General features: G+C 44.6%; 1 protein-coding gene across 1 annotated transcript in view; it reads left to right on the top strand.

The window, feature by feature from the left end:
• Positions 1 to 12,937, top strand: part of LOC135809695 (uncharacterized) — a 93,648-nt gene that overhangs the window by 22,294 nt on the left and 58,417 nt on the right. Inside the window, exons 12-13 of the mRNA XM_065323108.1 lie at positions 4,656 to 4,750; positions 8,517 to 8,616. Coding sequence (XP_065179180.1) covers positions 4,656 to 4,750; positions 8,517 to 8,616 — 195 coding nt within the window. The remainder of the gene's footprint in view (positions 1 to 4,655; positions 4,751 to 8,516; positions 8,617 to 12,937) is intronic.

Here is a 12,937-nt window from a genome sequence, read left to right as displayed (position 1 = left end):
CCATTTATGGCCAAAACCAAGAAAAAGCACAATGGCATAGTAAATGTTTTACATACGTAATTGCGTGGAGCGAACCTGAGAACGGAATGTCTAGAATGAAGAAGAGAAAGATGTAGAGGAGACGGTTTCAAATAGGAGATATGTCGAAACCGGAATGGACTCAATATTCACTTTCTCTCTTGGTGATTAGAAAACATATGTCACAGTGAGACAACGATGTGTTTTACTCCGAGCCAAAAATTCATGGCTCTGCGATGAACAGAAGCGCCATACCAAGCAGGTGAGTTTTTGATGTGCTGCTTCGCACTGCGACTTGAGTTTTACGTCTTTCAAAAAATCAACTTCTTGTCGCAGGTAAACAGCAGCTCGCCTCTCGCCAATAAAGCACAGTATACCAATGAAAACTTATGGAAGCATACACAAGACTTATTGTTGCTCTGTACTGGCCGTCGTGGAGCGATAGTAATTACCTAATTTCAGAACTCAGAGTGAATTTGACGTGCACTCTAAAACCTTTCCGATTTGGAGCCACCCCTGATCTGAAGCGAAAAATTGGGCAGCAATGGGCCAACACAAAGGAATAGCTCAGTTTGATTGACTCTGGCCTCAGAGCAAACTTCCATATGCCAGTTTCCTTCCACAAATATATTTCGAGTGAACAATCCACGCTGATGATCGGTTTGGGTCTGTACGAATGTGGCTGTCAAACCGTTCCGGTATCGAACCGTCCCCTCTACATGCGGATTGGAGGAATAGGCCATGATGCAGAACCACTTGTGAACGTCTGATGAATTTACCTGAACCGAGCCAGGCGGGGAAAAAACCGTCGCGCCGGCGGACGGAGTAGTGAGGGAAACAAGCAGGCGTACCCAATGGCGATGTGGCATCATGAAAGCATTGCAAAGCACATCATAGCAGAAGGTTGGACAAATCAAGATCAGGATGGACAGAAATGAGGGGTGGGAGGGTAGGGACACTGGCGAGACTCAAACCTGACTCAAGAAGCCAGCAAAGAAGCAACATATCAGATACCGCATTTGCGAACGAAAAAATGCTGTGCGAGAAATCAGTTCTCGCCTATCTCACTGCGCTCGGCTGGAAAAAAATAATAGGATCAGTCAAGGATGACAAGAATGAGGGCATTGCGATATACAAGAGTGAAAACTAGGGTTGCAGGAGAGGCGAGGAAAACAGGTCTGGTACTTTAGCGCAGCAGATTAAGACGAAGTTGAAGGTGCCATGCCTGGATGTGCAGAGTGACTGTTCTTCAATTTTCTTAACGAGAGAGCTTGGAAGCTCAGGTCCCTACGCTATGCTTTTTGCCTTGATGACCTAGACAAAAAAAAGCATAGGGATGTTATAAATTCTTAAAAAATGTTATAAATTCCTAAAAAAATTCCTTTTTTAAAAGACATAACCTGGGATTCGAACCCGCACTATCGCGCGCCCTGCATGCATCCCCCGATACACTTCGCATACATACTACAGTCCATTTCAAAACTATAGACGCGTGAACTCATACGTACGAGCCGTACGTATTGTAGCGCACGACAGCCGTGAGTTTTGCATGAGTGTTTTCTGGTTTTCAGATGTGTTTTTCAGGTTTTTCTTCGTCGCCACGGGAAATACAAAAGATGCAAAACACGCAAAGTCGCAAATGAAAAGGTGTGAGGAAAGTCTCAAAAGAAATGAAAGGCTCAAATGAATCTTCTTCTTGTTTGCATTTTCAGAGTGCCTGACTGTAATGGCTTCCAAGGCCCGTAAGAATCTCAGTGATGCCGAGAAAAATATGATTAGTCGTGTTCATTGTTTCTTCGAACAAGAGCTGGATTTTGATTGACGCTTGAGTATCCGAAATCCTCGTCGTCGAACTCACCTTGCAACTGGCGTGAGTGAAACCACTGTCACTCGTTGTGTCAGGCGAAGGGAACAGGGAGGCTCAAATCAAATCAAAAAGAGAAAATATAATTATCATCTCTACTGTATTTCACCCAACAAGATCCAATACATGCAGAAAAGAAGAGAAAAAAAGGCAGGAGGCGTGATGAGATTCGAATGCCCCACACTTGTACTGGAAATCACGGATCGAAACCACGAGGCTACCAGGACGCGTACAAAAATGCACCCGCGATGGTCTGGGCGCAGCACTGTCTCAGCAAGAGCAAAAATCCGAAACAAACTGGTCAAACCCTTCAAAACAGGAATTACATGTAAAACCGGAAAACCTGGCCGAAAAATAAACTTCAATTGTAGCGAAAACAAAGTATATAGCCAGAATTGTGAAGCGATGCAGAGACGGAATCTTGAGAAAAAACTAAAAATATTTAAATAAATCCCATCGAATTTTGCAAAACACTATGCGTCTATAGTTTTGAAATGGACTGTAATTCTTCCAAGTTGCTTCACGTTATGATCTTGCTTTTGCAAGCCCTATTTGAATATGCATTGTGGCCAGCCGTCTTTGATGGTACGGTACGGTACGGGATAGGTACGGGACAGGTACGATCGAGGGTAATACGACACCGTCTACCGCCTTGATGACGGCAAAAAAAGCATAGGGATGTTATAAATTTTTCAATTTTCCTTTTTTTTTCAGGCATATCCTGGGATTCGAACCCGCACTATCGCCCTACATGCATTCCCCCATACACTTCGCATTCATACCCATTCTTCCAAGTTGCTTCACGTTATGATCTTGCGTTTGAAAGCCCTATTTGAATATTGCGGCCAGCTGTATGTGGCCAGCTGTGTTTGATGGTACGGTACGGTACGGGACAGATACGGGATAGCGCCAGGCGTGACACAAACAAACACACAAATACCAAATTAAAGCTGTGTGGACCCTGGCTAGCGCCAGACCTTACTGAAGTAACGTCTTCTGCATAGCTACGGGAATAATCATGTTTATACTACCACCCGGGATAGGCTTAGTGTGTATTTGAATCATAATATATTTTTACAGCACCAGTTGGCTCTTTAAGACCTTTTGCAGATTACCAGTATCTTGTTCGAACTGTAGGGACGTTTTAATGAGGACAAGTCAGGTTTTGGCAGATATAACAGGATTTGAGTGTTTTACATTAAGCACAGTGTGTTGTGATGGCTGCAGACAGTGACAGAGTTGGCAGGGAAAGTAAAAGGAATGTTATATTTATAGTAATGCATGAAACTCAGAGTTGTGACAAAGCTTCCAATCTCTCTTCTATATTAAATTAATTTTATAATCAAACAATCATTTCGGAGACAGCAGTTTTAATATAGCTACAAGGACCACTAATGGCACTGTAAGCATTTCCTATATGTCAACATGTATGTGTGTACAGAAGGAAAGTGTTATCACCCTCAAATTGTTTGCGTAGTAGTTTGGTGCGAGTGTGGTGAGTGTAATTGCCCCCCCCCCCCCCCCCGTCCGTTCACACTTCCTTCCGTCTGTTCAGGTTTTCCTTCGTTTTGCTTTGTTTTGCTGGTGATTCACACATGCATGTTGTTACCTGCTGAAATTGTCCCCCGCTGAATACATGTACTACAATCACCTTTTTGTTTCGCTCTTTTTTTCCATTCTTTCACTTTTATTTGTCCATATAAGATTAGTTTCAAGCAGTCCCCATTCCATTGTTACGTAGATTCACCGATGAATGTAACAAGAAAACAGTTCTGAACAAATCCTCTCTTTCCCTTTCGTTATGTGCCTTGCAATCATCGTAAAACAGTTTACACATACATGTCGACATATAGGAAATGCTTACAGTGCAATTAGTCGTCCTTGTAGCTGTAAGAAGAAAAGAGGACCAAAGAGCTATAAGTTACACTATAATATCCACTAACACCACCAGTTACTTTACAATCAGCTCATGCGATAACATTGCACGACACTGACCAACGGTACCGACGTTCTACACCTAACTGGCAATCAGCTCTAGCACATCTCGGATGCGCACTCCAAACAGCCAGTACCGTTGGTCAGTGTCATGCAATGTTATCGCATGAGCTGATTGTAAAGTAACTGGTGGTGTTAGTGGATATTATAGTGTAACTTATAGCTCTTTGGTCCTCTTTTCTTTTTATAAATTAATCCTGGGCTCTCCACCCGAGTCTAGTTATGCACACCTTGTAGCTATATTAATCAGTTATATTCAGAAGAACAACAGGTAGACCATAAACAGATGTCTGTGATTGATGACCAGTACAGTCCTAAACAAACACGACATTCCTACAGGACGAAGTAGTGGTTGCGACTTCGGCGATGATTTGTAAGAAAGGGTTTGCTCCCCCCCCCCCCCCCCACTGGGGTGAATTCCCCGAAACTTTGTGTATTGAGCAGGGAGTGGTGCTTTCTTGCAGGTTTGCCGAGTCGAAGGTTCGATGGACTTCTCGTGTGCTCTGGATGGCAGTCGTGAGTCAGTCAAGTGTCAAGTAAAGTCGGCGGAATAGCGCGAGCTCCAGTTAGGGGAGCAAACCCTTTCTTATTCCTGCAGGAGTGTACGGAAAACACCTCGTAAAGCTCATTTAACCAATGCGAAAACAAGAGTGTTTAAGATGTACATGTACATTCTGTCCCCAGTCTGTTTTGTCATAGTCCTGTGCAAAGCAATCTGAGTCCTTGTCTCCATCACCATGGGGATGCCTGGTATTTTCTTCTTTTTCCAAATACACAGGCTATCACAGTCCCATCAACGCCCACTCTTTTTACTGAGAATGGAGGTCCAGCAATAACTCTTGCAGCGTTGACAAATGTTTTGACAACAGAGACGTAAGTTGTCATGGATTGCAATGCAGGTGCCGATTTCGAATTGGCAGGATGAAAGATTATAGTGGTTCCTAACGTCTATTTGCTAATAGGAATTGTGAATAACTTGTGCACATGATTTTACTGATTTGCTCAGCGATAGAAGAAGAATTTTGGTGATGGATAATTACGAGAAGAGAGTTTGTTGACTTACCCGCACAGAGAGAGCAATAGAGGCGGGGGGGGGGGGAAGAGAGAGAGAGAGAGAGAGAGAGAGAGAGAGAGAGGGGGGGGGGAGATAGATAGTTAGAGAGATAGAGTGTCTATCTGTCTATCTGTCTATCTCTCTATCTGTCTATCTGTCTATCTGTCTATCTCTCTATCTCTCTACCTCTCTATCTCTCTACCTCTCTATCTCTCTATCTCTCTACCTCTCTATCTCTCTAGCTCTCTAACTCTCTAACTCTCTGACAGACAGACAGATAGACAAACAGGCAAACAGACAGGCAGAGACAGAGGCAGACGGACGGACGGACGGACGGACAGACAGAGACAGAGACAGACAGACAGACAGACAGACAGACAGACAGACAGACAGACAGACAGACAGACAGACAGACAGACAGACAGACAGACAGACAGACAGACAAGAGACAGACAGAGACAGACAAACAGAGAGACGGAGACAGACATAGACAGACAGAGAAAGAGAGACACAGAGAGACACACAGAGAGACAGAGAGAGACAGAGAGAGACGCAGATTAAGTTACATTTATAAAAACAGGTAAGTCTAACAAATGAGGACTGAAACCTCTACAACAGGGTTTTTACGCCTGAAAGCAGGTGCATGATTTAAAATTAACAAGCAGGTTGTCAGTCTAGATTTTATGCGCAGATGGAGAAAAAATACGCAGAATTTTGTAATGAGATGAAAAGTAGAAATAATAAGAAATAATAGGAAAAGATTAAATGAAAGCTCACAACCCCGCCCAGCCTTGCGAACTGGGTATGGTGGATTAAGAACCCGGGTTCAACGCTCGAGCAAGCGCTCTCCACTCAAGGTGTTACAGCAACTGATAGGGACTCATAGGGGGAAATGATAGAAAAGAAAGAATAAGATAAAGAGAATAAATTTCAACGCACCTCAATAAACGGAGTCCCACATACAGTACCTCAGAAAAGTGGATCTTCCGACCAGTGTTTTTGTTGACGCCGCAACCAGATGATGTAGCTGCTTCGCTGAGACGTCTTACTGCACAAATTACAAATAAAGTTTATTCTGCGATTGGAAAACGCAAGCGCTTTCAGAGCCCTCCGAAGAGAGTCCGGGATGAAACCACGCACACCTACCTCAACCAAAAAAGAAACGACCTGCCACCCGTTTGCTCGGCATTGATCGGCCAGATCCGCATACCGCCTGTCCTTCCGCGAGTTACTGACACTGAATCTGTCCTCAGCACAATCTGTCAACTCCATCCAGAATACAATCCTACGACTCGTAGAGCACAGAATTATATCTGGTCTGAGAGAGAGAGAGAGAGAGAGAGAGAGAGAGAGAGAGAGAGAGGAGGGAGGGAGGGAGGGAGACAGACAGAGAGAGACACAGAGACAGACAGAGAGAGACAGAGAGAGAGAGACAGAGAGACAGACAGAGAGAGAGAGAGAGAGAGAGAGAGAGAGAGAGAGAGAGAGAGAGAGAGAGAGAGAGAGAGAGAGAGAGAGAGAGAGAGAGAGAGAGAGAGAGAGAGAGAGAGAGAGAGAGAGAGAGAGAGAGAGAGAGAGAGAGAGAGAGAGAGAGAGAGAGAGAGAGAGAGAGAGAGAGAGAGAGAGAGAGAGAGAGAGAGAGTGAAAGAGAGAGAGTGAAAGAGATAGAGTGAAAGAGAGAGAGAGTGAAAAAGAGAGAGAGAGAGTGAAAGAGAGAGAGAGTGAAAGAGAGAGAGAGAGAGTGAAAGAGAGAGAGAGTGAAAGAGAGAGAGAGAGAGAGTGAAAGAGAGAGAGAGTGAAAGAGAGAGAGAGAGTGAAAGAGAGAGAGAGAGAGTGAAAGAGAGAGAGTGAAAGAGAGAGAGTGAAAGAGAGAGAGAGTGAAAGAGTGAAAGTGAAAGAGAGAGAGTGAAAGAGAGAGAGTGAAAGAGAGAGAGAGAGAGAGAGAGTGAAAGAGAGAGAGTGAAAGAGAGAGAGTGAAAGAGAGAGAGTGAAAGAGGGGGAGAGAGTGAAAGAGAGAGTGAAAGAGAGAGTGAAAGAGAGAGTGAAAGAGGGAGAGTGAAAGAGAGAGTGAAAGAGAGGGAGAGAGAGATAGAGAGGGAGAAAGAAAGAGAGAGAGAGGGATAGGGAGAGAAGGAGAAAGAGAGAGGAATATCAAGTAACATGGTTGTTGGAGCACGTGTGACTAGATTATTGGCGGTGGTATCTCCAGCGTAGCTTTACTGTTGAAAAATAGTCGACAACAAGAAGACACAGGTGAGAGTGACTAGGTCTTGTTCACATGACAGCCCATTGGTGAAGGCAGCCCAGTCGATTCGATTGAAATGGGCAATGATACAAAGTGCTGGTGGGAACAGCTATGAAGGGATTGCAATGTAAGATCTAGTACTCTACCACAGCTAGTTGAGTTGCTGAGATGCGGAAGTCGACCTAGCTGAACTAAACTAAACTTAATGCAGGATGTTTTGTGAAGAACATTTGTTGTAAGCAAACATGTAGCGTGTATTTTCTCTTATTATCAGTGGGACCATTGTCATTAGGTTTAGGCCTGTTATGGAACTCCACTCTAAATAAAGCCAAACAACAACAACAACAACCACAACAACAACAACAACAACAACAACAACAACAACAACAACAACAACAACAACAACAACAACAACAACAACAACAACAACAACAACAACAACAACAACAACAACAACAACAACAACAACAACAACAACAACATGTAGGTGCAAATGTACTGGCACAGCATTCGTTTGCTATAATCTACAACCAATGCCAACCATGCACATAAAGGATATTGAGAGATTTCATAGCAGTACGTGCTATACTAGTAGTACCAACTCCATCACAGCCAACTACATGTATGATAGAGTTTTATTATCGGCCGTTACGAGTTGCCTTGGGAGCAGAGACAATTACTGACTATTTTTTAATCTGGATATTTTCTGCATCTGCCGCTGGATATTCCGGGTGTAATTATTTCCGGGCATCAGCGGCCGTCGAAAGTTCCTTTAAGAACGGAGACGACAGTTTTTTTTATTTTGCATTTTTTCAATGAGTTCTTTCAACAACAGCTTGGAAGTGGCCAGAGCTCTAAATTTGACCCATGAATCACTTATTTAGTAGACAGCAATAAAAAAAAAAACAGCTACTCATTGTCACCGAAAATCACCTTGTAGTGGTTTTGCTGCCGGTGCCTCACTATGATCATTGACGATTTACAGATTGAGAGAGCAGTGTGAACTGGATGCAGTGTTGCTGGAGATTGGCTTACCTGCCCATCCATACTATATACATGTAAGGCTCTATGAGCAGTAAGGGCCCATTGAGCAGTCGCACGCTCTGCAACCAGTCATGCAGTCACAAATACCCCATGACCAGTATTATATGATGGGGATAAGGCTGATCCATGAATAGACCGGGTACAACAATCGACGCATGAGAGTACATATACAGAGTATGTAGAGAGTGCTAACTATGTGTAACTACATGTACATTAGAACGCATACCATTAAAAGCGAAACTGCTAGAGGCGTCCAACCAGATTCTTGATTATGCTTTTGTGTTTTTTTTGTACAGCTTCTACACTTTATCATCCGTGCGCTACACACTTGCTCAAACTGTTCCTAGCGATCCAGAAAACTTTACCATTGGGTCTCCTATTGCAGACTATTCTTTGGTACGTACAATCAATTCTCATGACACTTCATAACATAGGTTTTGGATGTCTTACTCACTGGCGCTAAGCAGTTTTTCAGTTTAAAAATCTCCATGTGAGTCAACTCCAGAATGAATGACACTGTGAATGGATCCGCTTATGTCTACAAGCGTGGTATCAACTATCTCTGTATACCTCCAGGCTACAAATTATGCTGGCGTTTTGGGTTGTCCCCATGCTGGAAACAGATCTCCACTTCTTTTGAGGCTAAGCAAATCAGTGGCGGCTGTTGTAGATAATGGGTAGCTAGGAATTTGTGCCATTCTAATAATATACCCGCAGCAGATTTATCGGTTCAGTCCATAGAAAAAAATAAGATAATTATATATTCAGTTTATACAGTTACATATTCAGGTCGTTGAATGTCAGTATCACATCAGTCAGTTATGTGCTTATTGTTGCACATTTTCACTCAACAGTATCCTGCTTGTAATCGTTGACAAAACGGATAACTTGTTAACGTATGGTACTCTCTATTTTAAAATATATTCCTAGCTTGCGAAAATTCTAAGCAATCGTGGGAGCCATTCGGCGAATTTTCATGGGAAGCATAGTGTTTGCAATGGTCGATTTGGGAAAAAAATCCATAATGTACATCAGTGCGGTTGCGTTTCCGTTCCTATTGCTCATACTTGACGCTGGTAGGAGGGTCCCATTGGCTTTCGTTACTTACTTTGCGATAAGCTGTGTCTTGTCGTATGTCATCTACTCAATTCTTCTCTTCTCAAGTTAGTTAAGGGGAAGTTAAGGCTAAAATCAAAATTTCACCAGTTGTAGTCTTCTAAATCAATTTTCACCAGTTGTAGTCTTCGGGGTGCTGAGTTGAATGGTCTTGGTCCGAGGAAGCTGAGACACTCCCTTCCTACTTTAATCCCAATCGAACTCGCGCAATTCCACCGAAACTGGGTGACTGCGCCCTACTAGATGGGGATTTGTATGCAAAATGTCCCTAAAAGTGCCATTTCGTTCTTATAAAAGCACGGATGACCGCGATTGGCCCATATGTTGTAGTCTTTTGGAAGCTGAGTCGACTTGTTTTGGTCCGAAAAGGCTGCGATGCAGCGTTCGGCCCTTATTCCCAATCGAACATGCTTGAACAAGCGGTCACGTGCTCCTCCGTACACCAGTCACCTGGTCACCGTGCCTGCAGGGTACAACTTACAGCCTGTTTGACCTTTTTTGGGTGAAGTCCTGTCACTCGAGTTGAACTCGAGTTGAACCTTAGTGTGAAAGTTGTCGCCTGCTGGCGCGATGACCAGGTGACTTCGGCACGCAGGAGCACGTGACCGCTTGTTCAACCATGTTCGATTGGGAAAAAAGGAGGAACGCTGCATCGCAGCTTTCTCGGACCTAAACCAGTCGACTCAGCGTCCAAAAGACTACAACATATGGGCCAATCGCGGTCATCCGTGCTTTTATAGGAACGAAATGGCTCTTTAAGTGACATTTTGCATACAAATCCCCATCTAGTAGGGCGCAGTCACCCAGTTTCGGTGGAAGTGCGCGAGTTTGATTGGGATTAAAGTAGGGAGTGTCTCAGCTTCCTCGGACCACGACCATTCGACTCAGCACCCCGAAGACTACAACTGGTGAAAATTGATTTTAGGCTTAACTTCCCCTTTAACAAATGCACACACACACACACGTACACACACCATTTGACCATTTGACGCCCATCGCCGGAGGCGATGATAGCGATGCTACAGCAGAAGCAATAGCAACTTGTGCTGGGATTGCACCATTCAACAGCTTGCAAGGCTGAAGAATTGACCGCCACTATTCAGCCTGCACGGCTGTTCATATGATCACGTCAGCGGACATCTAAGATGGCGTCGGCTTTGAGCATGAGCCATTTGAAAATTCTGCTCGAGATACGCATTTTTCCTAAACTTATCGTAGCAAACGATGATATCTTCGGCTTCCTCCGAGCCTGTTGACCAGTAACTCGCGATTTTCCAGAAGAGAAAGGAAAGACGAATCGTTTGATACCTCGCTCGACGACGAGCGTCGTTTTGGTCCCGATCGTCGAAGAGAATTGGGCCATTTTTTGTTCGTCGTAACTATTGTTGTATGTTATTGTGTAGCCGTATTTCCTGCTCCCAGAGAAGCGTTGCTGGAGTTTTCCCGTGCTTTCAGGAAGTTTTCCTGGTTGGCAAAAGGCTTCGGCCATCCGACAAACATAAATTCGTGAGCGGAAGCTGGTACATTTTTTTGGAAGCTGGTGGAGATGTTCTTGCACTTTGTGTGGTTTTTAGGGCTCGATGGATGGTCTTCTGCATGGCCTCGCATCTGTATGCTGGATCGGTGGCCAGAAATTCGCTGATTAGCCTTCCAGTACTACGTACTTTGCATCTGAGCATGAAAAATGGCCTCAAGGGCATGGGAGTTGATATTTCGGAGGACTTACTTGAACAACATCATGCTGCTGCGATCATGATAATTGTGCACAATTGTGTTACATGACAATCGCACTACTAAGCAGTGATAGCTGTGCCTTGTGTTGAATTGAGTAAAAACATTATACATCATGACTAGAAACTACCACGCGATCAAAGGTATGCACAGCACGAGTACGCAGCAGCCGAGTCCTGGAAGACGCTCGCACCGTGATTTGGTGGTAGCGGCATAGCACAGTAGAATGCATGCAGCATACTCCTGTGTTAAGCCACAACTGACAAACGTTACGTGCCTACAACAAGTCATCTACAACAATGTACATGCCATCAATTATATATTCACAGCGTAACGGCACAACTTCCGAAGGCAGATGTCACAATTGGAAGAGAACATATTTAGCAGGCAGACAAACTGGGTGTAACTCCAGTCAGACTGCACAGGCATAAGTCACAGCAAAAGCACACTCATACTATAGTCATAGTCATGGCTACACACAACACACACACACACGATCGCATACGTGCGCGCGCACACGCACCCACCCAGACGCACACACAACATGAATACCGATGTGCGGCACTGAAAATTTTACACTGCAATAAGAACAGGAAAATGAGCACATACGTCAGTGGTGTATGACTACCACTCAATAATGGAAAAAGTCACTAGATTTAAAGTTCAGCTGTGGACGGTGTTATGTCCTGGGTCAGACTCTTCGTGGAAACAACCATGCACGGAGATAACAATAACTATGGACTGTCGGGATTAAGTGAAGTGCAGCCATGCTTACACACTGCCACTGTCCAAAGAGGATGATGGATTTATCGCCTGCTGACGTGTCAGATGAGGGCAAACAGTCACACACCTTTCGAACACTCAAGGCTGATCGTCGCTAACAACGATGTGTAGTAGCGTTGTTATCCGGTCCCGAATTCTGCTGGTCGAGATCAGCCATACCGTTGTGCCAGTTTTGCATCTTGACCTGGGGATCCATCCCTGGATCTACGCTGCATCAATGCTGGCAGAGGTCGGCCAGCTCGATAAGCACAACGCCAGCCGCATCCAACGGCAACAGCAACGAGCAGTACACAGCATTGGTCACACTTCATGCCAAGCTGCAGCAATGCATAGCCGACGCGGAAGCAGCCTAGCAGAAAGCCCTACGCTGATTCAAGGCTGGCCCAGCTACTTAGCTCTGCAAGGCCATTAGCAGTGTGAGACCGGCAGCATTTTGGAGGTTGTGCCGGCAACTAAATCCAGCAGGAGTCGCAGGCAGCATTGCATGATCAGACTGACAATTTCAGGCGACAGTTTGTTGCTGAATCTCCTGCTCACTCCCATCATATGACTACAAGGTAGCTCATCCATACTGCTAATACTGTGCGGTGCTCTTATGTCGTTGCCGCGGAATAATACTCAGTGACAGTAATACCAACTGTAAGAAGCCGTGTTGGATCAGTTTTACACTGGTTGCTGTATTCCGAGCTCCAATAGATATTCCTGGGACAAAACCACGGACTAAAAATTCAGTCTTGCACTGTTTCTTCACTTCCATTGTCTTCCGCAGGTTAATGATGATGGCTTAGCACTGAGCAACATCGAACCATGATTTCATGAGCTCGTTCAAGACGAGATCGTGAAGAGAAACAAATGCCATGTTATCCCTAATCTGCACCTTTTAGAGATGCACGCCGTGCCAGCTCTAACCCGACTCCATGTGGCCTTGGCTTGCTAGTTGAGCAAGGCTCAGAGAGCATCCATGCGGAATTCAACTCCCACTCTTATTAGAGTGAAGCGTTCCTGCGCCCATGAAACGGCTCGAAGCAATCGCAACGCCTATCAAGAACGCTGCCCATGTCCAGGCCACTCCGTGGCCGTAGCTAAG

The sequence above is a fragment of the Sycon ciliatum genome, chromosome 2, assembly GCF_964019385.1.
Source record: "Sycon ciliatum chromosome 2, ocSycCili1.1, whole genome shotgun sequence".
NCBI classification, from domain to species: domain Eukaryota; kingdom Metazoa; phylum Porifera; class Calcarea; order Leucosolenida; family Sycettidae; genus Sycon; species Sycon ciliatum.
Note: the sequence above shows the minus strand (reverse complement) of the source record. Positions and strands in the feature narration are given on the sequence as shown.